Source organism: Podarcis liolepis (genome assembly GCF_965112155.1).
Source record: "Podarcis liolepis genome assembly, chromosome: 1".
Lineage (NCBI taxonomy): Eukaryota > Metazoa > Chordata > Lepidosauria > Squamata > Lacertidae > Podarcis > Podarcis liolepis.
Window position 1 is genome coordinate 134,954,750 of NC_139554.1, and position 25,198 is coordinate 134,979,947.

The 25,198-nt window shown below is 42.1% G+C and overlaps 1 protein-coding gene across 2 annotated transcripts in view; it reads left to right on the plus strand.

The window, feature by feature from the left end:
- Positions 1-25,198, plus strand: part of PCNT (pericentrin) — an 80,430-nt gene that overhangs the window by 49,305 nt on the left and 5,927 nt on the right. For both annotated transcript variants that reach the window (XR_014518536.1, XM_083471475.1), the window contains exons 26-36: positions 3,299-3,401; positions 5,074-5,234; positions 7,235-7,429; positions 9,280-9,453; positions 10,687-10,882; positions 14,474-14,696; positions 16,023-16,173; positions 17,699-18,391; positions 20,189-20,457; positions 21,338-21,437; positions 24,355-24,519. Coding sequence is in view for 1 of the 2 variants with exons in the window: in XM_083471475.1 (XP_083327601.1) it covers positions 3,299-3,401; positions 5,074-5,234; positions 7,235-7,429; positions 9,280-9,453; positions 10,687-10,882; positions 14,474-14,696; positions 16,023-16,173; positions 17,699-18,391; positions 20,189-20,457; positions 21,338-21,437; positions 24,355-24,519 (2,430 nt within the window). In the remaining variant the exon portion in view is untranslated. The remainder of the gene's footprint in view (positions 1-3,298; positions 3,402-5,073; positions 5,235-7,234; positions 7,430-9,279; positions 9,454-10,686; positions 10,883-14,473; positions 14,697-16,022; positions 16,174-17,698; positions 18,392-20,188; positions 20,458-21,337; positions 21,438-24,354; positions 24,520-25,198) is intronic.

A 25,198-nucleotide genomic window follows, 5' to 3' on the forward strand; every position in this document is an offset into this window, starting at 1 on the left:
AACCATTTTGGGATTCAGGAAGTGTAGCCTTGGATATAGTTAGGAGACTAAGATCCTTGCAATAATTTTGCCAGCCGCAGCTAATAAAGAGATGCCTTGATAGTTTCCACAATCTGTTCTATCATCTTCTTTTTAAAAGGTTGGTAATTTAGGCATCCCTAAAGTCTGCCAGGATCTTCTCTCCCAGATTTTTTCGATGACCTTGTGAAGTTGTTATGTAAGTTCAAATCCGCCCACTTTGAAAACTTCCGCAGGTATCCCACCAGGTCTTCTGGCTAGGGAAATTCAGCCAGATGGGCAGGGCATAAATAAATTATTATTATTATTATTATTATTATTATTATTATTATCATTCATTCATTCATTCATTCATTCATTCGGTTAATAGCTATACACAACTCTCCCAGATTTGGAGATACTGCAATTTCAGCTCTAATTTGCTTTTGCGGAATTTGTGACAGGACCTCAGCAGCTATGGGGCAGTTGCAGTTAAGGAGATGCTGGTAATGTTCTTTATGGTAATGTTCAATTTAATAGCTTCTTTATCTTTTACAAGTGTGGTATCATCTGTTGAGCGTGGGGGGCTTATACCATAGTTTATTGGCCCATAGATGGTCTTTGTGGCTTTAAAGAAACACTGCACATCATGAGTGTCAGTTAAGTGCTAGATCTTTGAGCTTTTTTTATCCACCAGTTGTTCTTTAGTTCTCTGGTTCTTTGAATCTCAGCCTTAGGGGAAGGAGGGTTGCAGTTGAAGAAAAACTGTATGGGGGGATGAGTCTCTGCATTATATCCTTAGAAAAAATATTTGTGCAACTTTTAGTTCAACTTGTAGTTCTAAAGTAATATACCAAGTTTTCCTTGCTGCCTAGTGCGCGCGCTCTCTCTCTCTCTCTCTCACACACACACACACACACACACACACACACACACTTCATCTGATCTATCTTTCTTGCATTATCTTTGTTGCATTAGCATTGGCATAGCACACCCTCCTCAACTGATCTGTACTGTCCGCTATGTGTCTGTGTGTGTGCACACATGTTGAGTGTGTGTGGCACCGCCCACTTTTGGCCACCACTTACGTATGGCCCCTGGGTGGATGCACCACTTGAACCAAAAAAGGACCAGCCACACCTTTATTGAGGGATGTAGTGGAGAGAGCATGTGAGTCACAAGAGCATCCCTGACAGAGCAAACCAGCACTTCATTTGGTCCAGCTTTGTGTTTTCCACAGTGACCAAACCAGTGGGAGCTCAGAAACAGAGCTGAAGTCAAGGCCTTCCCCTGCTCTCAAGCAAAAAAAAAAAGAGTGAATAGCATTTGCTTTGATCGGAATCCATTCACTGGTTGGGTATGATCTCCTCCAGTGATGAGGCAGGAGAGCATAGAATTCTGGGAGGCAGTCGTGTCTGCTCTGATTTTTCTTTCCTGCCTGGGATGAAGGAGTCCGCAGAGCCTTTTCTCCTCCAAGTCTCCTATGAGCGGTCATTATACCTTTCTGAAAGGTACTCCCCTGGAGGAGTAGAAGAGCAGGAAGGCGTGGAAATAAAACATTTCACTGCTGCTTGCTAAATCTCTTCCTTGCTCTAAGGCAGGCATCCCCAAACTCAGCCCTCCAGTTGTTTTGGAACTACGATTCCCATCATCCCTGACCACTGGTCCTGTTAGCTAGGCATGATGGGAGTTGCAGTCCCAAAACAGCTGGAGGGCCGAGTTTGGGGATGCCTGCTCTAAGTGGTTGAGTGACCAAGGAAGCCAAGGATATATTAGTGATTTAAAACTAAGCATGACTTGGGAAAGAAACTTGCTCTCAGCATTTTCCCACAAGGAAAGGCCAGTGATTCTCTCCCATCTGTTCAGAGCCCCGGAATGCTCAGGGATGCTGGAGAAACTTACTGACCTAGTATTTCCTTATGATGCGGGCCCATTTCTCCCCCAAACAGACTTGTCTAGCATCATATTTTTTCCATCTCTGCTATGTTGTCCACTGTCAAGCATAGATACAATAAACACTAAGAAAAGGAGGCTTATTTTCCTCCGCTAGGACTGCAGAACCTGGATAACCAAACACAGGAGAAGTTGGGCAGGGAATGTTCTTTGTTCTTTTGCTCTTGTTATTTTTGTTTTTGGCCATGTGGACAAGGGTGCTGTATAGTTCTGTATATTCTGCATATTTTTGTGTTTGTTATGAAACTTAATAAAAATTATATTTAAAAAAGGAATGTTTCCAGTTCCCCCACCACACTGAAGGCAAGACTCTGCACTATTACCCTTCCCTAGACTTCTGAGTGGCTGGGCTTCTTCCTGATCAGGAGGGTATCATTTGCAAATCCATGGTGGCCAAACATATTCTGCAATTAATATCAAATTCGGTAACTTTTTTTGTATGTGGTATATATTCAAGTGTGCGTATGGCCTCCTATACATACACGGGGCTCCTTTTAGTGGAAAATTCAGTGTGATAGGATTTGTTGTGCCTGGTTTGTCGTCTGGTAGTAAAACAGTGAAAAAAACGAAAGCTGTGTTTTGGTGGGCACCAGAATGGGGGCAAACCTGTTCCGTCAGCACTGATGCTGAGATCGCCTATCTCAGTCGTGTCCTTGAAGGGGCTGTGGGTTTCTTTAAACATCAGTGCTTTCCTTCAAAATACTAAATAGTGTGGGATTTGTTCGTTCCTGAGTGCTGGTAATATTTTTAAAACATAAGCTGCAATTTATATTTATGATTCAGTATTCATAACTAATATAATAGATGTGCAAAATGTATTGTGAGGTGTAACCCTAAAAGAATTAGCACACTTTTACATGTATTAGACGAGGGTTGTTTTTTACTGTAAAAGAATGTTAAAAATGATTTATGGGGACTGGCAATTGGTTGTCAGCTGCGATTGGGTGGGAGAATGGAGTCTGCTGCAAGTGTTGCTGTGGATTGGCTGATGCTGCTGCAGTCGGGCGTGCAAATGCCGGCTTTTGTTGGCTTGCCTGCAGACACTGTTGCTTCTTCTGCATGTGTGTTTTTCGGCATTCCCCGTCCAAAATACATCAATAGCTGTAAGCATCCCACCCCCCAAAAAGCTCAACAACTGGGCCATCTCCCCCCATTGTCTAAAATTGTAGTCCCCAAAAATAGGGGTTGTGTTATACAGGGCGGGGTGTGTTATACACGGAAAAATAAGACATTGTTATTCATTCCTGTGGAAAACATAAAGTAGAATATGTACGTCCATTGTTGCTGTAGGGGACTTGTTAATGAAGCTAGGACTTCATTGTATTTTTGTATATTCATTTCTAAATAGGTTAGAGATGCTGAAGGCTTCACTCTGTTGCAATCCAAGCTGCAAGATGATCTAAAATCAACGATGTCCAGACGTGAGGGTGCAAGCACTGAGTATGGCAGCAGTGAGTTAATGAATTCATGCTATAAGTGATTTCAGTGGGCATGCTCCAATGTGGCTTGGGCTCCTGGGATTTACCTTGGGTCACTTGGAGAGCATGTCTTAGGCATGCAGACTTCCCCAACAGGTAGAGATTAACTACTAAATTGGGGGTATCCTGTACTTATTTCCGCAGGAGACTTCCCTGGTCCCATGAAATAGAGCCACTCTCAAGCCTTGTCACTTGGAGGCTAAGTGATTTTGAACAAATTTTATTCTTAGAATCTGAAACAATAAAAAAACAAGCTAAAATGATAGCTTGAGCAATGAAAGCCGGCTGACCAATAACCTATGGAACTTTTTTCTATAATATAAAATCTTTGAACTTGCCTACTAAACTGGCCTCCTGCCAACCTAGCAGTTCGAAAGCACAAAAATGCAAGTAGATAGATAGGTACCACTCTGGTGGGAAGGAAAATGGCGTTTCCGTGTGCTCCTCTGGTTCGCTAGAAGTGGCTTAGTCATGCTGGCCAGATGACCCGGAAGCTGTACGCCGGCTCCCTTGGCCAATAAAGCGAGATGAGCGCCACAACCCCAGAGTTGTCCGCGACTGGACCTAACAGTCAGGGGTCCCTTTACCTTTACTAAAGGTGGGGAAAGTCATTATTTGGTTGAAGAACTCATCAGGAGTGTTATTTACCATTATTTCTTTAAGCTAAGTAGAGTTTGTATTCAGTGGTACCTTGGTTCAAGGACAGCTTAGTTTATGAACAACTTGGATTAAGAACGCTGCAAACCCAGAAGTAGGTGTTTTGGTTTGTGTACTTTGCCTTGGAAGCAGAACATGTTCTGCTTCCTGTTTGTGTTCCATTTGTAAATTGAGTCCGCCGCTGCTATGGGAAAGCACACCTTGGTTTAAGAATGCTTTGGTTTAAGAATGGACTTCCGGAACGGATTAAGTTCATAAACCAAGGTACCACTTGCACTTTATCTTTTGTCCTGTTCTCTTCACCCATAGTATTCATGAAGATCCTGGTAGCCCTAGTTGCACTGATCAGATATGTGAGAATGAGCATCTACCCACAGTCTTGAACCCTTTGGATCTAAATAAAAAAAAAATCCTTCCTGTAGCACCTTAAAGACCAACTAAGTTAGTTCTTGGTATAAGCTTTCGTGTGCATGCACACTTCTTCAGATACACAGAAGTGTGCATGCACACGAAAGCTTATACCAAGAACTAACTTAGTTGGTCTTTAAGGTGCTACAGGAAGGATTTTTTTTTTTTTTTGACTATGGCAGACCAACACGGCTACCTATCTGCCTTTGGATCTAGTACCCTTCTTCCCCCCCCCCCTCCAATTGCCTCCTGGACACAGCCAGGACAATCCAGACTCTATGGCACACAGGTTCATCGTCATGAAGAGCATTCTGATGCCTTGACGGTTTCTACTTTACCTAGCAGAAGTCCTCAGTGCACTGTTGAACAAGGTCATCATCTCTGGATTGGCAAAGTGCAGTACACAGCCTGGTATCTTACCTTAATAAGATGATAGGATGTGCCAAAAGTATCTAGCCATTCTTCTGGGAATGGTGATAAGTCAATGCTAGGCTAGATGATGTTACAGTTTGGTGGATTTGTAGCTGGTTGACTGACCAAACCATAGTCATATGAACGTTCTTGCCGTTTTGTTTTTCAGATACTAGTTCAGATTTAGTTCTTCAGCTTCATCAGGAAGATCCAGAAACTATTTTACACCAAGATAGCAAGATCATGACTTATCTGCAGTGCTTTGGAATTGTTCCAGATATCACGGAATCAGCAAGAAAAGAAAGAGACGTGTTTTCACAACAGTTGAAGGTAATGTGGGTAAGGAAATTGTTGGGCAACTTGAAGCTCATCCAGACTTCCTTTTGTGCTGTGTTTCAGGCTTTAAAGCTCAGTGTCTGAGCAATGGGTTTTTTTTGTCCCAGCACTTTTCTTGGGAAACTCTGCATTTTATAGCTGAATCAGAGCAAACAGCAATTGGGTTTTCCACATTTGCCATTTGTTCCACTTTAGTAGCAAAATGTGGGTTTTCCTGGGGAAAGCGCAGAGACAAAAACAACTGCTAAGACATAGAGCTTTAAAGCACAAACCTTTGCCTGGAAAGCCCAGCACAAAAGGAAGTCTGGATGAGATTGTACTATATGTGTACCACAATTTTAAATGGAAATAAAAATATTTAAAATACTGTGTGACATATTCCTTGGTTGATTTGAATAAATGACAGAAAAGGTCTCCTTTTTCCTGGCAGACTAGCCCTACAGTCACTGCTGGGCAACCCCTGAAGGGAAGCTCTATGATTCATTTGAATGCTTCCCCCTTCCTTCTTTCTCAGCATCTTATCGGTTCTGTTTTTCCTGACAGCTCATTCAGAAGTCCTTCTCTCCTCTATGTAACATACTAGCTATGTAACATACATGCTATATAGAGACAGGAAAATATTTTGTTATCTGTGTTTGGATGCTTCTCAAGATAACATTGCAAAACTTGGCACAAGGGTTGCTGGGGTGGGGAGTTTTGTTGATATTTGAATGCTGGCCACCATTTTGAATCAGCTATTTTGAATCAAGCATGTTTTACTCTTCCAGTTAGAGAGAAAAGAGGCACAGTGCCAAGCTCCACTCTCTCTGGTGCACGTCCATTTGAATCTCTTCACAAGTTGGAGTGCAAAATTTGGAAACATGGTACCAGTAAAACAGGAATTTTGAGAGATTCCATGCTTTAGCAAAATTTGTCTTCCAAAGAGATATTGAAGTAGTTGAAATCTCCCATTAGTAATAACTCTTCCTTGCATGAAAAATCTGTTATTTGTTTCAGGAAAGCATCATCCACATCCTCTCCTTATTTTGGTGTCTGTGCTAGACAGTGACAGTTATGTTATATTTCTTTCTCCTGTTTAGTTTTGCCCAGATGCTCTCTACAGTAGTAGCTGTATTGGATTTCTGTGCAGCTCTTTGGTTTTTAGGCCTATCATGCTACTCTGCCTCACTTTCTCTTGCATTTATACTTTTGGATCAAGCTGTGTCCTTCATTTGCTACATTCCAGTCATGAAGGTCATCCCATCAAGTCTCTATCAAGTCATATTTACTTTTCTGTTACAGATTTTCATGGATTTATTTCCTACATTCTCTATGTTAGTGTGTAATCAAAAGCTACATATGTTCCTAGAAAACCAACAGTGATTCACGAAGGTGCCTTGCCGAAATGTTGGTGGGACTGTTCTCTATCCAGTACCTACCTACATATGTGGTAGGATTGTGCTAAGATCCATCTTGGATAATTCGTCTACTAAATCCAGTTGATCATGTATTGGACTCTATGTTTCTTATGTAATATTTGCCAGTTGCAGTATGGATTTTGTTTCCTTTGAAGAACTTTGCTGCAGTGTCTATATTTAGGGTGGTGCCCCGCAAGACGAATGCCTCGCAAGATGGAAAACTCGCTAGACGAAAGAGTTTTCCGTTTTGGAGGTGCTTCACAAAACAAATTTCCTGTGGGCTTGCTTCGCAAGACGACAATGTCTTGCGAGTTCCTGCTGGTTTTTTTCCCTTCCCCCCCCTTTTTCTAAGCCGCTTATCAGCTGATCCGATCAGCAGATAAGCCGCTAAAAGCCGCTAATAGCGCTAATCCGCTAATCCTTCAATGGGCTTGCTTCGCAAGAAGAAAAAACCGCTAGACGAAGAGAATCACAGAACGGATTCTTTTCGTCTTGCGAGGCACCACGGTATTTTCAAACTGCAGAACAGTTTCAAGTGTCTTGAGGACTGTGGGCTACCTGTTATCATCAGCTTGACGTATTTTGCTTCCTTCTCAGAATGTGTTGAAGATGGTATCTGAAGAGAGCTACAAAATACTGGTTTTGTCAGAACAATCTCTGCCTCATAATGATAAAAAAAATGTACAGAAATCTCCATCAAAGGAGGGGTGGCAAAAAGAGAGTCTAGCCTTGCTTGATACAGTTCAGTCACTGAAGGATTACCTCAACAAAGTACCAGATAAAGAAGACAAGGTATACAGATATCTTTATAATTTTACTTGAGTTAGAGACCATTAACAACAGCTGCAACTACAGTCATACCTTGGTTTTCAAACAGCTTAGTTCTCAAACATTTTGGCTGCCGAACGCCGCAAACCTGGAAGTGAGTGTTCCTGTTTGTGAACTCTTTTTGGAAGCTGAACATCTGATGGGGCTTCCGATTGGCTGCAGGAGCTTCCTGCAGCCAATCAGAAGCCGCACTTTGGTTTCCGAATGTTTTGGAAGTCGAATGGACTTCCGGAATGAATTCTGTTTGACTTTCGGGGTACGACTGCTTGGTGATTTCTAAAAAGCTGAGTTCTTGCATCCCAGTCAATTCAGAAGGAGTCTGGCAAAGGAAAATTCTGTAGAGACAGATGGGGACAACTAGTCCTTCTAAGGCAAACAGTGCTAGTGCAATTCCTCCTTAGGTGAATTGGATCATAAAATTAGCATTTCCACCTTGGGGCAGATGTGGGCACTTCCATTTATGGCTCGCTAAGAATATATATGGTATGTCAAGGCATGCTGGCATGTTAGCTGTTCCGCCCATTTACCTAATGGCGCAGGGGATGCAAGAGTGCTATGGTTTGATTAGGTATCTGTGGATTAGTGGAAGGTCTTTCATTTCTGCAGAGAAACCATGAAAAGAGCAGCAGCACCAAAAGTATAGATTGGTGTTCCTTTTTGGTAGGTGGATTTGATTTAAATCAGGTGTTGAACTTAAATTGATTATTTGAAAGGGCCAATTTTATATTATTTAAATCAAATTTCCCATTGATACTTTATATATTTCTTAAACAATAGTGCAAATTTGACAACTAAACCTTATAATTTTAGCCAAATAAAATATTATTTACACTCTGAAAAAGAGTTATTTGTCACACAGTATACATTTTGCATACTTTTTTACCTATAGAGGGAATGTCTTTAAAATATTTGAATACAGAGTTTAAGTATAATAATTCCAGAACGCTGAACACTGGACAATTTTTTTTCCTTTCCTGTTTTACATCATTCTGCTTTGCTCTATCTTAGACCAGCCTCACCCTAACACACACGCAAAAAGAAGCAAAATGAAATGTCTGGCAGTTACAGGGAAGAGAAGTGCCCTTTGTTTTCATTAGGTGAAAGTGAAATGCTAATGTTTGATAGGTAAAATATGTATAAACATATTTGAGAAATCATCAGATTGGTTCTTCATATACATAGAAAGGGACGCTGGTGGCGCTGTGGGTAAAACCTCAGCGCCTAGGACTTGCCGATCGCATGGTCGGCGGTTCGAATCCCCGCGGCAGGGTGCGCTCCCGTCGTTTGGTCCCAGCGCCTGCCAACCTAGCAGTTCGAAAGCACCTCCGGGTGCAAGTAGATAAATAGGGAGCGCTTACCAGCAGGAAGGTAAACAGTGTTCCGTGTGCTGCGCTGGCTCGCCAGTTGCAGCTCCGTCACGCTGGCCACGTGACCCGGAAGTGTCTTCAGACGCCGCCGGCTCCCGGCCTATAGAGTGAGATGAGCGCACAACCCTAGAGTCTGGCAAGACTGGCCTGTACGGGCATGGGTACCTTTACCTTTTATACATAGAAAAGCCTCTTTCAACTTAATGTATGTGATAGAAATATTGATTCAGTTTAGAGTTAGTTGTGGGACTAACAGGTTTTTATTATGACTATTTAATATTAATAGTTATTTGTTTTTTCTCTCTTTCTCGTGTATTTATTTTTGTTTAGATTAGTTTGTTTTTTGTAATGTATTATGAAAAATATCAAAACTTTTTAAAAAAGTTTTCCAGTCTTGTAGAAAATGGGAATTGTGATTTATTGTTGATTATCCATCCTGTCTTGTAGGAAAATACGCCTGCTTTTTTTGACTGGAGAGGAGACCTACTTCAAGCAGTCCAGTGTGTGTTGGAAAAGGAGCGAAACATGTTACAAAGCTACTTACAGACACATTTTTGCAATCCTGGATCTGGAGACGAAGGATCATTAATAGAAAAGCTGGAACATATAGTGGAACAACAAGTATGAGGATTTTCCAGTGGTTTACTATGTAATATTCGCCTTTTTTAACGTGTGATATTTTACTGTATTTTTGGTTTTTATGGAAGCCGCCCAGAGTGGCTGGGGAGGCCCAGCCAGATGGGCGGGGTATAAATAATAAATTATTATTATTATTATTATTATTACTTCTGAAATCGGGACAAGAAATGCATCCTGCTAGATATTATTATTATTATTATTACCACCACTCTGGGTGGCTCCCAACAAAATATTAAAAACACAATAAAACATCAACCATTTAAAACTTCCCTGAACAGGGCTGTCTTCAGATGTCTTCTAAAGTCAAATAGTAGTTTATCTGTTTGACATCTGATAGGAGAGGCACCTCTACAGAGAAGGCCCTCTGCCTGGTTCCCTGTAGCTCCATGTCTTGCAGTGAGGGAATCTTCAGAGCTGGACCCTAGTGTCTAGGCTGGACGATGGAGGTGGAGGTGCTCCTTCAGGGCTATAACCAACACTTTGAATTGTGCTTGGAAATGTAGTGGGAGCCAGTGTAGCTCCTTTAGCACCAGTGTTATATGGTCCTGGCGGCTGCTCCCAGTCACCAGTCTAGCTGCTGCCTACTGGATTAGTTGTAGTTTCCGAGTAACCTTCAAAGGTCGCCCCATGTAGAGCACATTGCAGTAGACCAATTGGAAGATAACCAGAGCATATACCACCCTGGCAAGATAGTGTGCAGGCAGGTAGGGTTGCAGCTGGCATACCAGATGGAGCTGGCAGACAGATGTTCTGGACACAGAACTAACCTGTGCCTCCATGTAGGCATGTGAGTCCAAAATGACCCCCAGGCTGGGGAGCAACCTGACCGCTGAATTCTTCTCTAGCTGAAGTTTTCAAACCGTTTTCAGAGGCAGCTGTATGTATAATGCATTTCAATAATCTAACGTTGAGGTTACCAGAGCATGGACAACACAAGTTAGACTATCCCTGTCCACATAGGGATGCAGCCGGGCCACCAGATGAAGCCGATGGAAGGCACTCCATGCCACCGAGGCCACCTGAGCCTCAAGTGACAGCAAAGAATCCAGTAGTTAGGCTATCCTTTTAAGCTACAATAACGAATTTCCAGCCTAATATAACAACCTAGGTTGGAAATTGGTTATGTAGCTTAAAGGATTGGATGTAAGAATTTACATCCTCAAAGAAACTTAAATAAGTTATTTAATATGTAACATGGACTTGTTTTCATTTCAGGAACAACAGCAAAAGCTAGTTCTGGAGCATCTTCTTTCTTCAGATAGGAACAGCTTGCTTACTGAAATACAGGACCTTGAAGCAGAGTTGCGACTGATGCATCTTCAAAGCCAGGAGAAGCTGCAACAGCTCCAAGAAACACTTATAAATACAGAGAATCATCAGAGTAAACAAGAACATCAACTTCGAAGGCAGGGTAGTACCTTATGGAAGTTTACAAAATGTTACTTAATTTTACCATTCCTTCATTTGACTGAGAAACAGGATGCAAGGAGTTATATCTTTAATCTTTATTTTGCAAACACTTTTGTCATGTAATAATAGAATTGTCGAGGTGGAAAGGACCCTAAGGGTTATTTAGTCCAAGCAACTGCAGTGCAGGAAACACAACAAAAAGATCCATGCCAGATAACCACATAACCTCTGCTTAGAGATCTCTGAGGAAGAAGAGTCCACCACCTCACGAGGGAGTCTGTTCCATGTTGAGCAGCTCTAACTGCCAGAAAGTTCTTCCTGGTGTTTAGTTGGGCTCTCCTTCCTTGTAACTTGAAGCCATTGGTTCAAGTCCTACCCTCTGGAGCAGAAGAAAATAAAATTGCTCCATGTGACAGTCCTTGAGATATTTGAAGATGGCTATCATATCTTATCTCAGTTTCCTCTTCCTCTTCATTGTTGTTAAAATTTATATACCATCCTTCATGTGAAAATCTCAGGGTATTTCACAATATAAAAATACAGAATAGAAGCACAAAATAAATACTTAATAACAAAACAATAATACCCGCCCCCGGCAAAAAACCCCACAACATTTTAAAGGCCATAAAATATTAATCAGCCTAAGGCCTGGGAGAAGAAGAATGTTTTTGCCTGGCGCCTAAAGGTGTATAATGAAGGCGCCAGACAAACCTCCCTGGGGGAGAGCATTCCACAAACGGAGTCACCACAGAAAAGGCCTGTTCTCATGTTGCCACTTTTTGGACCTCTTGTGGATGAGGCATACAAGGAAGGAGGGCCTCAGAAGATGATCACAGAGTCTGGGTCAGTTTATATGGGGAGAGGCAGTCCTTGAGGTATTGCGGTCCTGAGCCATTTTAGGCTTTATAGGTCAAAACCAGCACTTTGAATTGTAGCCTGGAAACTAATTGACAGCCAGTGCAGTTGGGCCAAGATCAGTGTGATGTGCTCAAAGCGGTCTTGCCCCGGTGAGCAACCTGGCCACCAAATTCTGCACTAGCTGAAGCTTCCAAACCATCTTCTGACACAGCCCTATGTATAATGTGTTTCAGTAATCTAACCTAGAAGTTACCAGAGCATAGACAACAGAAGTTAGGCTGTCTCTGTCCACATAGGAACGTAGTTGGGCCACTAGATGAAGCTGATGGAAGGCATTCTGCTCCACTGAGGCCACCTGCTGGTTTTTTATCAGTCAAGAGGGGCAAAGGTCCAGAGTGCAAGTGGTCACCCTGGCTGATCCCAGCACCTTGTCTGCATCCTCAAGTCTTACTAACTGAAACTCCTCCAACACAACAGGACCAGACAGTGCTCTGGACACCCCATGAGATTCATCTGCAATAACATCAGTGTCAAGGTCCCGGTGGATGTAAGCAATTTTATCCTCAAAATGCTTTGCAAACAAGTCACAGTGAGTTATCGTCAGTTCTGCCACCTCCTTCTGCCAGACTGTAACAGGCACCACAGTACCCGGAAAAGCTCTGCTGGACAGCACAATGAGGATGCAATGGAGCTGACAAAGGAAGCATTCTTTGCAGCCTTCACTGCCACTAGGTGGACTCAGTGATGAGCCCTCACCAGTGTGCAATTACCTTCAACCAGATTTTGCTCCACTCGTGTTTGAACCATCTCCCAGCTTGTTTCCTCGTCCTAAGCTCTGGAGTATACCAGGGTGCCAGAAAGACTCCATAAAGCTGGAGAAGATGTTCAGGATTATTGTGTCAACGGCCTGAGCCATTTGGTTGTTCCAGAGGTCGGCCAGGGCGTCACCAGGAGTGCCAATCATATCAGCTGGGAAATCCCCCAGAGCCATCTGGAAGCTTACTGGATCCACCAGCCTCCTCTGAAGGCAAAGCATCCCAATATGTTCCTTGCCTCTGCAGAGTGGAAAAGGTGCTGAAAGCCTAAATCTCAACAGGAAGTGATTGGACCATGACAAGGGACTGGTGTCAATGTCACCCACTTTCAAATCACCCTCTTCCTGCCCAGTTGAGAAAGCAGGGCCCAGAGTGTGACCTGCAACATGCATTAGGCTGGTGACATATTGGGACAGCCCCATGGTCATCAAGACAGCCATGAAGTCCTGAGCCACCCCAGAGGCAGTCACCTCAGCATTGTTGTTGCCAGTATGTCCCACGGCCAGCCACTGGGTCTTAACTGCTGCTGTCTTAGCCACTGCAAATCATCCTCTCCCTGGTCTTGCAACACCACCACTTCTCTGTTCTTCCTGTCCGTTCTCCCAAGCGTTCTTCCCTGCTGACTCTTGGAGAACTGAGGCTGGGATGAGAGGAGTTCCTGGCACTGCACCTCCTCAGAAAAAAACATGAGGCCTACCCACTGCCTTGCTCCTTCCCTGTCTGGATGCAAAGCCTCTTTTTAAAAGGTTTTTTCTTCGTCAGTTAAGTGGTATATAATTTTATGAAATAAACCATACATACCTTTTTTTTATAACAAGCAGCAACAAAGTAATGAGTACAATGGCCATCTGTCTTCCACTCATGAAGAATCAAGTATGGTTACTGGACTGTGACAGTAAATCCCTCGCTATCAGACACAGTGCATCTGGAGGATGAATTCCCACTCGCCTGTATGTAAGAAGAAAAGGAAGTACCAACAGAATTACCCTGTTTGGTTTTTTTCCCCATTTTTTGCCTTAAGGGTTTGGTATGCCAGATGTTCTGACAGTGCTATTGTGCATATGCGTGAGAACACTTCAGGGAGTTAGAAGCTTCTCCAGAGAAGTTTCTACCCTGTATAACCTAAGTCCTATATACATAGTCAGAATTATACCACATTAGAATGCAGAATTACCAGCCATTTGGTTTTCTGTCATTGGCTTGTCATAGAGCTGTTCCTGTATCTCCCCACTGAAAGATTCTTGCTAAGGGTGTTTTTGAGAAGCTTCTTCAGGAAGACACTGGTAGAATTCTATGCATGCTCTAAGTATTCTACATCACTGCTAAGAATGCCCATAAAAGATAAGGCAAGCACTGTTGGTACCTCAGGTCACTTGTTGGAGAACGTTCATACCTGCTTAACTTCACTAGTAAAAGCATAGGTCAAAGGTTCTTGCTGGGTTTCTGTGAAAAATGAGTTCCACAACTGAAGAAACTGAGAATTTGTCTCTTACACATAATGAATAATGATGATGTTGATGATGTCATACAGACTTACACAAATCCTTCATATATTATTATTTCCCTTGGTCAAGTGAAATTTCATACAAGTAAAAATCTACATGAGCAGTGCACTGAATCTGGTTTATTGAATTGGCCTTCTAAATTAAATGTGCCTTGGATAGGTGAAATCTGAAAGTAATGAATGGCAGCCTTTTTATGGCCTAATGTGAAGCAAGTATGGGAAAACAGAAAGTGAAGCAAAGTGTTGCCAACAGGTCCTTTCATCCAGAGATGTCACAATACATACTGCATTTATGTGCCTTTAAAAATCCACTTCATTTGTCATTTTTTTAAAGTTATATTGGGGGGGATTACTTTAAGTTATTGGAATGGATTTAATTTTTTTAATTTTGTTGTAACTTTGTATTTGTTCTCAGTTGAATTACTAGAATACAAACTTCAGCAGGAGAAATCCATTGCAAGTGACTTGCAGGCTTCTCTAAAAAGTGAACAAGAGAAAGCCTCTGAGATGCATGAACTACTGAAACAGGAACACAGCGCAATATCGAACTTGAAATCAGATCTCTGTGAAAGCAAGCAAACAAATGAGAGGCTCCAAAAATCCCTACAGGACCTCCAGGAAGACATAGTTAAGTACAGGTAAGGACTTCCAAGGGCAGTTCAGTTTGCGTTTAGAACAATCTACAGCTACAATTTCTAAGTAAATGTCTTATTGTGAAGTTCTTCCTGCTCTCAGTTTGTATCATACTGGAGACATTCAGTTAAGTTCTGGGGTGCCTTTGTACCCCAATCCTCCTGTATTACAAAACAGTCCTCTTCTAACAACTTTTTGCATTTCAGTATTTGCCTAAATACTGTGGTCTAAACCACTGAGCCTCTTGGGCTTGCCGATCGGAAGGTCGGCAGTTCGAATCCCCGTAACGGGGTAAGCTCCCATTGCTCAGTCCCAGCTCCTGCCAACCTAGCAGTTCAAAAGCACGTCAAAGTCCAAGTAGGTACCTCTCCGGTGGGAAGGTAAACACGTTTTCGTGTGCTGCTCTGGTTTTGCCAGAAGCGGCTTAGTCATGCTGGCCACATGACCCGGAAAAACTGTTTGTGGACAAACATCGGCTCCCTTGGCCAGTAAAGCAAGATGAGCACTACAACCCCAGAGTCGTTCGCGACTCGACTTAACTGTCAGGGGTTCTTTACCTTTACCGTTTACCTAACCACTACCTCTAGTTGTGATTTTTAATGATAGATTTTACTATACAATCAAAGAGCAACATAATTGTTGTCACAAATTTCTTATTCCAGTTCCCCTTTCCACATGTCCCTGGGGTTTCAACTGCAGAGTCCCTTCCTGATTTTTGTTTCTAGGACTCTAGTATAGGAAGTGTTTCAGCTTGAGAATTCACTGTTTATACCAACCTGTGCTGAAACGTTAAAAGTTAAGAAGTGTTGTTCCTGACATAATAAAAAGCACTATGCGAAGTATTTTATTCATTCATTTATTCATATTCCCACAAAAAAGCCTGCCCAAAGAGGCTCACAACAAAGAAACAGATGCATTGCAAACAATTTCATAATGATGAGCAAAACCAAAATATAATAACATACAGAACACCACATTTGAATACTATAAATATAATAAGATTACTTGAACAACATGCAGCATCTAATAGCAAAAATAACAAGGGAGCGTCACAGCTTCACCTTAGTCCTAGAAACCCCCCTCCCATGATACTTGATTGTTACTTCTTCTTGCTCAGTTACTAAAGACATTGGGTTGTGTCCAGGGGTTCATTTTACCTGGAGCAGATCCATTGAAAAAATGAGTGTGGTTAACCTTAGGTCTATTGATTTTAGTGGATTATTCTGATTAGAACTAAGTTGGATATAGCTGCATGTCTGCTAAAAAAACAGAAAGATGCAAGTTAGCAGTTTTTTTAAAAAAATAATACGTAGAACTTTTGTATGTTGCAGTTCTGCACTGGAAAATAAGGAGAAAAATATGACAGCTGTTCTTCAAGACTTCCAAAATGAACAAGTTAAAGAAAAAGAACTACAGCACATGTTAGATGAACAACAACATCAGCACAAGTTAAAAGAGGAAGAGAAGTCAAAAGCAATAGAGGTAAATTCTTGTGGGGAAATTATAACCATTTTTGCTACTCAAGCTTATGTATTCTGTTTTACCATGCCTCTAAATCCTGCTTTCAGGAAACCATAAGTAAGATTTTATTTAATTTTTAAAAAATGCAGCAGGTAAGGCCTTTTAATAAGTGAATGTATTCTACATCAGGGGTGGGAACTTTTTGCTTCCAGGATTGACCTCACAAGTCAAATATGACAGGTGGGCAATCCCAGACACCTGTCATTCATAGGTCATACTGATTTGCATGTCTCAGCCCTCCGCCTTTAAACTCCAGTGTTGGAGGTTGAAAAAGGGGGGGCAGGGATCTTTGCAAAGGGTTTAAGATAGCCTCCAGAGGAATGTCTTAAAGCCCTTTGGAAAAGTGGTCTTTGAAGCAGCTTTCCCCCCGCTTCTGCTTAAACTTCGGGCTGAGTAAAGGAGTTCCTTCCCCCCTGCCTGATCACTCAGATGTTTAAAGGAGAAGACTGTTTTTGCAAAGGACTTGCCCTTTGATGCAGCTCTGCTTCTCCTTTAAGTAAGGCAGCAGCGAGAGTCCTTCACCTCACCTGCTTGAAGGAAAAGTACACAGGGGGGCAGAATTAAACCTTGTCCTTCCACTGCCTCACCAGTAACATTGGTTGATAAGTGGGTGGCAGTCATGGCTAGTAACATTTTAACTTTGTAGAGCTGCAAGGGGGGGGCTGAAATTTTTAATTTTGCTGTTTTATCATAATAGGACTTGTACGAAACCTTTTTGTGTGTGTGTGCCACAGTGAATGTGCAGAGAGTGCCATTGTCTCTACACACACACACAATTCCACCCCCCCTCTGCACTTGTATGGATAGGGAAAGAGCTTCTGTGTAAGAGGGCCCATGTATGATTTTCAAACAAGATTGACCACATACCTCTTACTTGGAAAGTAAGCCATACCACACAACGTAAGTTTTTGAATGAGGGTATTGATTATACCTACATACCTATTGCCAAAAAACTGAACAAACACACAAAAATGTTTCAAATGTGAAGAAAACTTGCTTCCAATTGCATGCAGTTTTCCTCTCCCAAAATACCAATTTAACTTTTAATAATCCAAAACATATTTTTCTCTAAATTAAAAGTATTCCAACTGATCGACAACAAATGATGGCCAGGGCACAACAGAACATGCATATTTGCAGTGCATGGCTCATTCCTGAAAATGTGAGGTACCATTCTATTTTGCGAATGCCAACAGATAATTAATGCCAAGAAGAATTGTCCATGATTCACAGCCTGGTCCTGGAGTTGATATATACACATTATTTAAAAGGTTATGGGTGACCTGCTGAGTTTGAGGCATCAAGCTCCACCCTAGACAAATATGTGAATTGTCGCTGGTCAGATTACCAATAATTTAGTTAGAATTAGCAAGTTGTGGGCTTCTGGATCAGAATCTGCTTTTTAATTTTAATTTACAAACTGGAATTCCTCTCAGACATTGAAAGTCCTGTGTAATTGTAGTGAATTTTCCCTTCTTCTGTACAGGAGTTGCAAGCTGCCTTGGAACTACAGTGCATTCAGAACAACCAACTGTCTGTGGCTTTAGAGCATGAACAGTCAGCAAACAGTAATCTCCGTAAAGAACTTGAGATTGAACATTCTCGCTGTGAAGCTTTATTGTCCCAATATAAAAATAAACTCGTGGAACTGCAGAAAAGTGAAGATGTTGAAAAGAATCGCAGTTTGGAACTTTTAAGTGCTTTGAAACATGAACGTATTTTGACAGAACAGCTGAGCATGAGAATAAATGAATGCGGGTCTTGTAAGCATAACGATTCATTGCAGGAACTGAAAGCTCAGTTGTACAAAGAGAGGTCCCATGCCAGAAATCTTTTAGCCATAATTGAGAAGACGCGGCAGCAAGTACTTGATTCAAAGAAGCAAATGGGTGAAATGCAGATGCCCTCTGAACAGCCTCCGAAAGAACAAGAGCTCCACACCACTTTACAGGCCGCACAGGCTGCTCTGCAAAGTCAAAAAGAGGACATTACCCATGCCTTGAAGATACAGACAGAGAAAGATATACAAATGAGAAAGAAATGGGATCAGTTGCAGTCCATTCTCAGATTGCTGAGGGAGCAGGAAAGAGGGGCAGAACAAAGAAGAAGAGAAATAAAGCAGGAACAACAAACAGAATTTGGCAAACTGCAGGAACTACAGAAAGCTGGAGAAAGTCTGGTAAGAACATGTGGTTTCTTTTTACTTTTTTCAGCCCTGGCTTGAAAAAGTTCAGAGGCCTTTTTACCTATTTATAGCCATGGATTTGTTACCTCAATAATCTGCCCTATAATACAATAAAAACATCACCACAAAGATTATTTTTTATTTTTTTTACCAGTATGCTTTCCTAATTTGGATTATTCACATTGGGTGTTTGTGGAGAAAGTTGCACCTTACTCAGCTTTGCATATCAATAATATGCTTTTCAACATCTACATGCGGCCGCTGGGAGAGATCATCAGGAGGTTTGGGCTGGGTGTTCATCAGTATGCGGATGATACCCAGCTCTACCTCTCTTTTAAATCAGAACCAGTGAAGGCGGTGAAGGTCCTGTGTGAGTGTCTGGAGGCGGTTGGAGGATGGATGGCGGCTAACAGATTGAGGTTGAATCCTGACAAGACAGAAGTACTGTTCTTGGGGGACAGAAGGCGGGCAGGTGTGGAGGATTCCCTGGTCCTGAATGGGGTAACTGTGCCCCTGAAGGACCAGGTGCGCAGCCTGGGAGTCATTTTGGACTCACAGCTGTCCATGGAGGCACAGGTCAAATCTGTGTCCAGGGCAGCTGTTTACCAGCTCCATCTGGTACGTAGGCTGAGACCCTATCTGCCTGCGGACTGTCTCGCCAGAGTGGTGCATGCTCTGGTTATCTCCCGCTTGGACTACTGCAATGCACTCTACGTGGGGCTACCTTTGAAGGTGACTCGGAAACTACAACTAATCCAGAATGCGGCAGCTAGACTGGTGACTGGGAGCGGCCGCCGAGACCATATAACACCGGTCCTGAAAGACCTGCATTGGCTCCCAGTACGTTTCCGAGCACAATTCAAAGTGTTGGTGCTGACCTTTAAAGCCCTAAACGGCCTCGGTCCAGTATACCTGAAGGAGCGTCTCCACCCCCATCATTCTGCCCGGACGCTGAGGTCCAGCGCCGAGGGCCTTCTGGCGGTTCCCTCATTGCGAGAAGCAAAGCTACAGGGAACCAGGCAGAGGGCCTTCTCGGTAGTGGCGCCCGCCCTGTGGAACACCCTTCCAGCAGATGTCAAGGCGATAAACAACTACCTGACATTCAGGAGACATCTTAAGGCAGCCCTGTTCAGGGAAGTTTTTAACGTGTGATATTTTATTGTATTTTTGGTTTTTATGGAAGCCGCCCAGAGTGGCTGGGGAGGCCCAGCCAGATGGGCGGGGTATAAATAATAAATTATTATTATTATTATTATTATAAGTCTACTCATCCCAGGATAAATGAGGGGCAAGTCAGGACCACACTGGTTTTACCAGGATGCCTACCCCCTTTTCAGATTATTTTAGTCCTTTATACTTTGAATGTATAAATGAGAGAACCTGAAATGAGGGTTCAGATGAGTTAAGGATTTATTTAATAGTAAAGAGACATAGAAAAGTGTGTTTCAGAGAACCTGTAGTGGCCCACAGGGAAGGATAGCACTGTGGACCTGGCCTCCTGACACTACCACATATCAGGGGGACGAGAAGGGTGTTGTGGGTGCCCTGGCAAAGCTAACCCAGTACTCTCACTGGTGCTCACTGCAGCACCACCCTTCCCACCAACCACTTCTGCAAATAACATTCCTCTCCCCCCCCCCGCCCACTTCATCTTGTTAGCAATGGATCTCCTGGCATGGAAGAGCTTAGATACTAACTTCTTCCTACAGCTTGTGAATTATTTCCTGTGTGCATTGCAAAGTGCTACTTTATTTTTCTATATTGCAAATAGCTATGCTTCTATTCCCATAGCATGAGTTGGAATTGCAACGTTGGCAGAGCACTAGAAGAATAAAGGATTTGCAACAGATTCTAGAACACTTGGAGAAACAGGAAAGATACCTTAATTGTCATAAAAATCAAGATGAACTTCCTCCATGTCCTTCAAAAAATAATTACAGCCACTTTACAACAGATACAGTAATGCTCCATGTGGAGCAGCAGAAATTAGAAAACATCAGAGAACAGTTGCTCATTGCTGCAGGTTATCTTTCTGAGTTCATATATAAAACTACAGAGCGGTGAGTATTTTACAAGGATCTTAATTGAAACCAATTTTGTATTTCTCGTGGTTGAAATACCTATCAAAACTGAGGGACCACCACAGCTATGAGTCCTGGTTTCCGTAATTTGTTACTAATGTCTTATCCAGTCCTAGTAATTGGACATTTTCTCTGCACCAACTAGAAACATGAGTTTCCTTGGATAAAATCCTAAAACTATTACATGTCAACAAGATTCTTGACCCTAAGACCCAATTCAGATGTAATGCATCTAAAACAGGCTTCCTCAACCTCGGCCCCCCAGATGTTTTGAGACTACAATTCCCATCATCCCTGACCACTGGTCCTGCTAGCTAGGGATCATGGGAGTTGTAGGCCAAAAACATCTGGAGGGCCGAGGTTGAGGAAGCCTGACCTGAACTATTATTACATTTAAAAAATTACATTTTTCTGCTTTACCTTCGGTAAGGAATATGAATACACTCACACACACATACATATACACGTGCTCGTACCTGCACACGATGCAAAGCAGCTCAAAGTTTGCACCAGCTGGTGCTGATGTAACACTAAACAATGGTCTGAACCAGGCCTGAATGTGGCAGTTCATAACACTTTCAGGCCCCAGCTTACCATATATGCTCAGTCGACATGAACGTGGAAGGTAAGGTGTGCCTAAAAAAAGTGATGCCTTCATTACTTTCATAAAAACACATTAGTACTTTTTTACTGGTGACTGTTATTCCTTATACAGTTGGTGAATTGCTTCTGTTTTATATGCTGTCTTAATGTCAAATGGTTCAGGCTTCATATGTACAGAGGCAGATCTGTTCCATGGGACAGCAACGGAGTCTACAATTACTTGGATTATTATTTTTCTCTACACTTTATTCAACAGAACAGTTAACTGGCCTCCTTCAAATGATGAAGCAGTTGCAGCCTTGTTGCATATAGTTGAGGAACTTAAAGCAGAGTTACTGGCCTCCTCCAAATCTCCAGTAAGAGGGTTCATTTTATTTTATTTTCATAAGCCATTGTTAATACTTCAGTTAATGCTTATAAGCAATTTTTTTTAAAAGAAAAAAAAGGCGGGTAACCCATTTCACCTTTTGAGGGGGTTGAAGGAAGAGTTCATCCTAAATATCTGTGAGCTATTTTCCTGGCAGACAAGAGCTATGTAGCAGCCATGCTTGGTCCTAGCTGCTCTAGCAACTCAAGAAGGAAAGCTCTATGATTCTTTTGACTGCTGCTCCTCATTTTCCTATCAGCATCTCTCTAGTTTTGTCTTCCTGCCAGCTCAAGCAGATGTCCTTGCTCCTTTTCTTTGTGCTTGCTTTTTGAGCTATCTTTAACTTTCTCTTCTCTTTATACCTTTTTACTTCAGTTCAGCTGTATTCCTCTTTTTGCTTCCCCAAAATCTCTCTCTTTACTCATCCACTTTCCCAAAAAGAAGTCTCTGGGCCCCGTAATTAAAGCAGAGAAACCAGCGGCTTCTCACAAGAAGAGCCAATGGATTTAATGCAAGGCAGCAAAGGCCACAGCCAAAGAAAACAGCCACAGAATCAACTCTGCTACAATGGGCACATCCCAATGGGCACAACATTGAGTGAGCCAACAGGCAATGCAGGTCTTCTTCAAACAAAAATGGTTTGTGTTTTAGAGCCATAGGGGAGAGGGAATGCCTCAAAAGGAACCGTATTCCTCCTTTCTTAGCATCATACAGGAATGTATTTCAGAAGTGGAGGGAATTACTAAATTAGCGGCTGCCAGAGCCCTCAACAGACCACACGATGCTCTTAATGCTCCCCTAGAAAGACTGCACTTTTATGCACCAGTTGAGAATTTCAGGTGGCTTTCATCCACCTTGGTGGCTCTGGGTCCACTTATCAATTCAAGTAACCCCAGGCCTCGAATCCAGTAAACAGCGCTCAATCCTCAAGAAAAACCAAAAGTCGAGACCCTGTAAGAGACACTCTCCTTCTCCCTACTCTTTGCCGTCAGAATCATGACCCACATACCAAAGCCAAAAAGGTACACAGAAAACATGAAAACAATCAAAGGCCAGATTTCCAGACCTCTCCTCAAATCAAACTCTGCCTAGACTCCCTGGCATGTGGGGCCTTATCTGCTCCTCAGACTGCATTCAGGGAGAGCCTTCCATTCTTTAATCTGATGCCAGTGGGGATCTTAAGAAGGAAATGCACAATGGAGCAGCACTTCAGACCAGGATATGGGCGTTGAGGTCCCTAAACTTCATTTTGTAAAAAGAATTTACCTGCCCCCCGCAAGGCTGCAAGACTTTGCCGGACTTCTGGCTGGTCGCCACGGAAGTTGGCTGAAATTCCACCGTCTCCGTTTCGCACGGGCTGTTTGAGGCTGAGATGGGATAAATCAGCTTCCCAAATTCCTCCAGGGCCAGAGGAAACAGTCGCTCAACACCTGGCCCCAAATCCGGAGGGAATAAGGAGCTGGGGGGCACTGGGTGGAAAGCCCCCGTGCAATTCTGGCACTCTCCGAAGCTGTCTCTGTGAGCAACAAGTCTCCATTTCTTAAGATGAAAAATTAGATTTAAATAATGGACATGCTTTGAGTGAAGAGGGAGGATTTTTTCTGCTAATTAATTCAGCCTCTGAAGATTTAGAAGACTCAATTGGAAAAGGGACCATCAGCTGAGATACCAGTTTGACGGAATGGAACGGAAAGGGGGGTGAGCTTTCCTTCAATATTTGCCCGTGTGATTACATTTGGCAAATCCCCTCTGGAAGGAACGACTGCTGGATTTATGAAAGCAAGTGAGACTAAAAATTTTGCATTTGTTGATATAATAAGGTTTTAATAACTCTAATAATTACTAACTGTGTGGAAATGCCGGGGGGATGCGAGGGAAATCAAGGCTTTCAACGCTTGGGTTTCCTGGAAGAAGATCAAAAGACTCTCCTGGAGTAGAAGAGACATCTCATTGACAAACAACTGGAGAAACACCAAAGAACTTTGGATATCTGCTTGGGAGGTTTCTGATGCAGTATTAATTTAACAAGGAGCCAGGAGTGAAACCGAAAGTAGACTGACCAGCTAGCTGAATCAAATTATATTGCTAGGGTGGGGGTGAACCTCTAACATTTTACTCTTCAATATTTGTACTTCTAGTTTACTTGGTAACCCCGCTACCCGGGAAAAGCTAGTATTTGAATAGCAGCTGGTTAAGGAACCACATTGGGCAGACAACATGATTTGATTTTATCTGGACTGTGTGTCGATATGGCAGCTACCTGCAGTGGAAGGCTTCTGGACTGATTTGGCAGAAACACGAGTTTGTAACGAGAGAATGTGAATTTACAGAGGGGAATCTTGGATTACAGATTTGGGCTATAAAGAAGAAGAGCAAGACATAGAATCCACACAGAAACATTTTATTTGGACTTAAACTCACTTGCAGAATGAACACAGAGGCTGTTGAACATAATGAAGGATTAACATCACAATGTATTAAGGGAATTATTGTAATATTTTGAAATGCAGCAGAACTATGAGAGGATTAGGATTCCCCCCAATCTCGAGGCATGGGAAGTCAGCAAAAAATAATAATAATTTATAATTGGGCATAACATTGGAATTTGTTTGATTATTGGATAATTTGTATAATTTGGAATATATAATTTGGTTTCATTGTGGGGGGAGGGGGAGACTTTGCCCAGGTCAGCAACAGACAGCCTATGGTACATGGGTAACACAGACAGTTTTCCAGAGACTTATCCTTCTTGCTCACTGATGTGGTTTACCCCATCCCTCTTCCCTAGTCACAATGGAAAGCACACAACCTGTATCAGGCCATTATATTTAAATGTTGCTGAATTTCGTTACCTATATTGTATTGAATTTTGAAGTTTTGAACCAGTCTTTAAATGTCATGCTTAGATCAAACCTACATGTGTTATTAACTCCATGCAAGAATCGGAAGGGACTGCTTATCAGGAGGAGAAACCTATTTTGCACAATGGCTTGCGAACAACAGAGCATGAAGGAACAAAAACTAATTTTGTGGCAGAAAGCAAGTCAGCAATGTCATCTTCCAATCTGAAGGTAAAAATTTCTCTGCACAGGCTCTCTTTCTTTGAGCTGTTCTCATGCATATCAACAGTAACATACGAAGCAAAATTTAGCTGGCAATAGGAAGGCTGGGTAGGTGGGTATAGTGCTCAGAGCAGGGGTTATCTTGGGAATCTTCTGTTGAAAATCTTGAACTCCCAAAATGAGTATTTATTTATTAATAAATGTACTGATTACAACATTTAAATCCATATAAAACATAAGATGTTACAAATATCTTTTATTAAGAAACCGGAAGCATTTCTTCTGGGTTTAATCACAAACAATATTCCTAGCAACACAAAGAAAGTATTTCTATATGCAACAACGGCTGCCAGGATGCTTATAGCAAAAAATTGGAAGAGGGGAGGGAAAATCCCATCAGTAAAAGAATGGCAAATTAAACTTTGTGAATATATAGATTTGGCAAGATTAACGGCAGTCTTAAGGGGACAATCAGAACAAAAATTAATAAAAGAATGGGACTGCATTAAAGAATACATGAAAAAACATTGTTCTGGAGTAAAAATAACGGTATGTAATGAGTGAAGTTCTGCAGGGTCAAAGAAATGAAGAAATGGTTGTAATAGGTAGAAAGCTAGAAGCAATATAAATATAACACAACAATTAAGAAAATTGAAGTCCCAAAACAGTGGAAGGAAGTCAAAAGTCT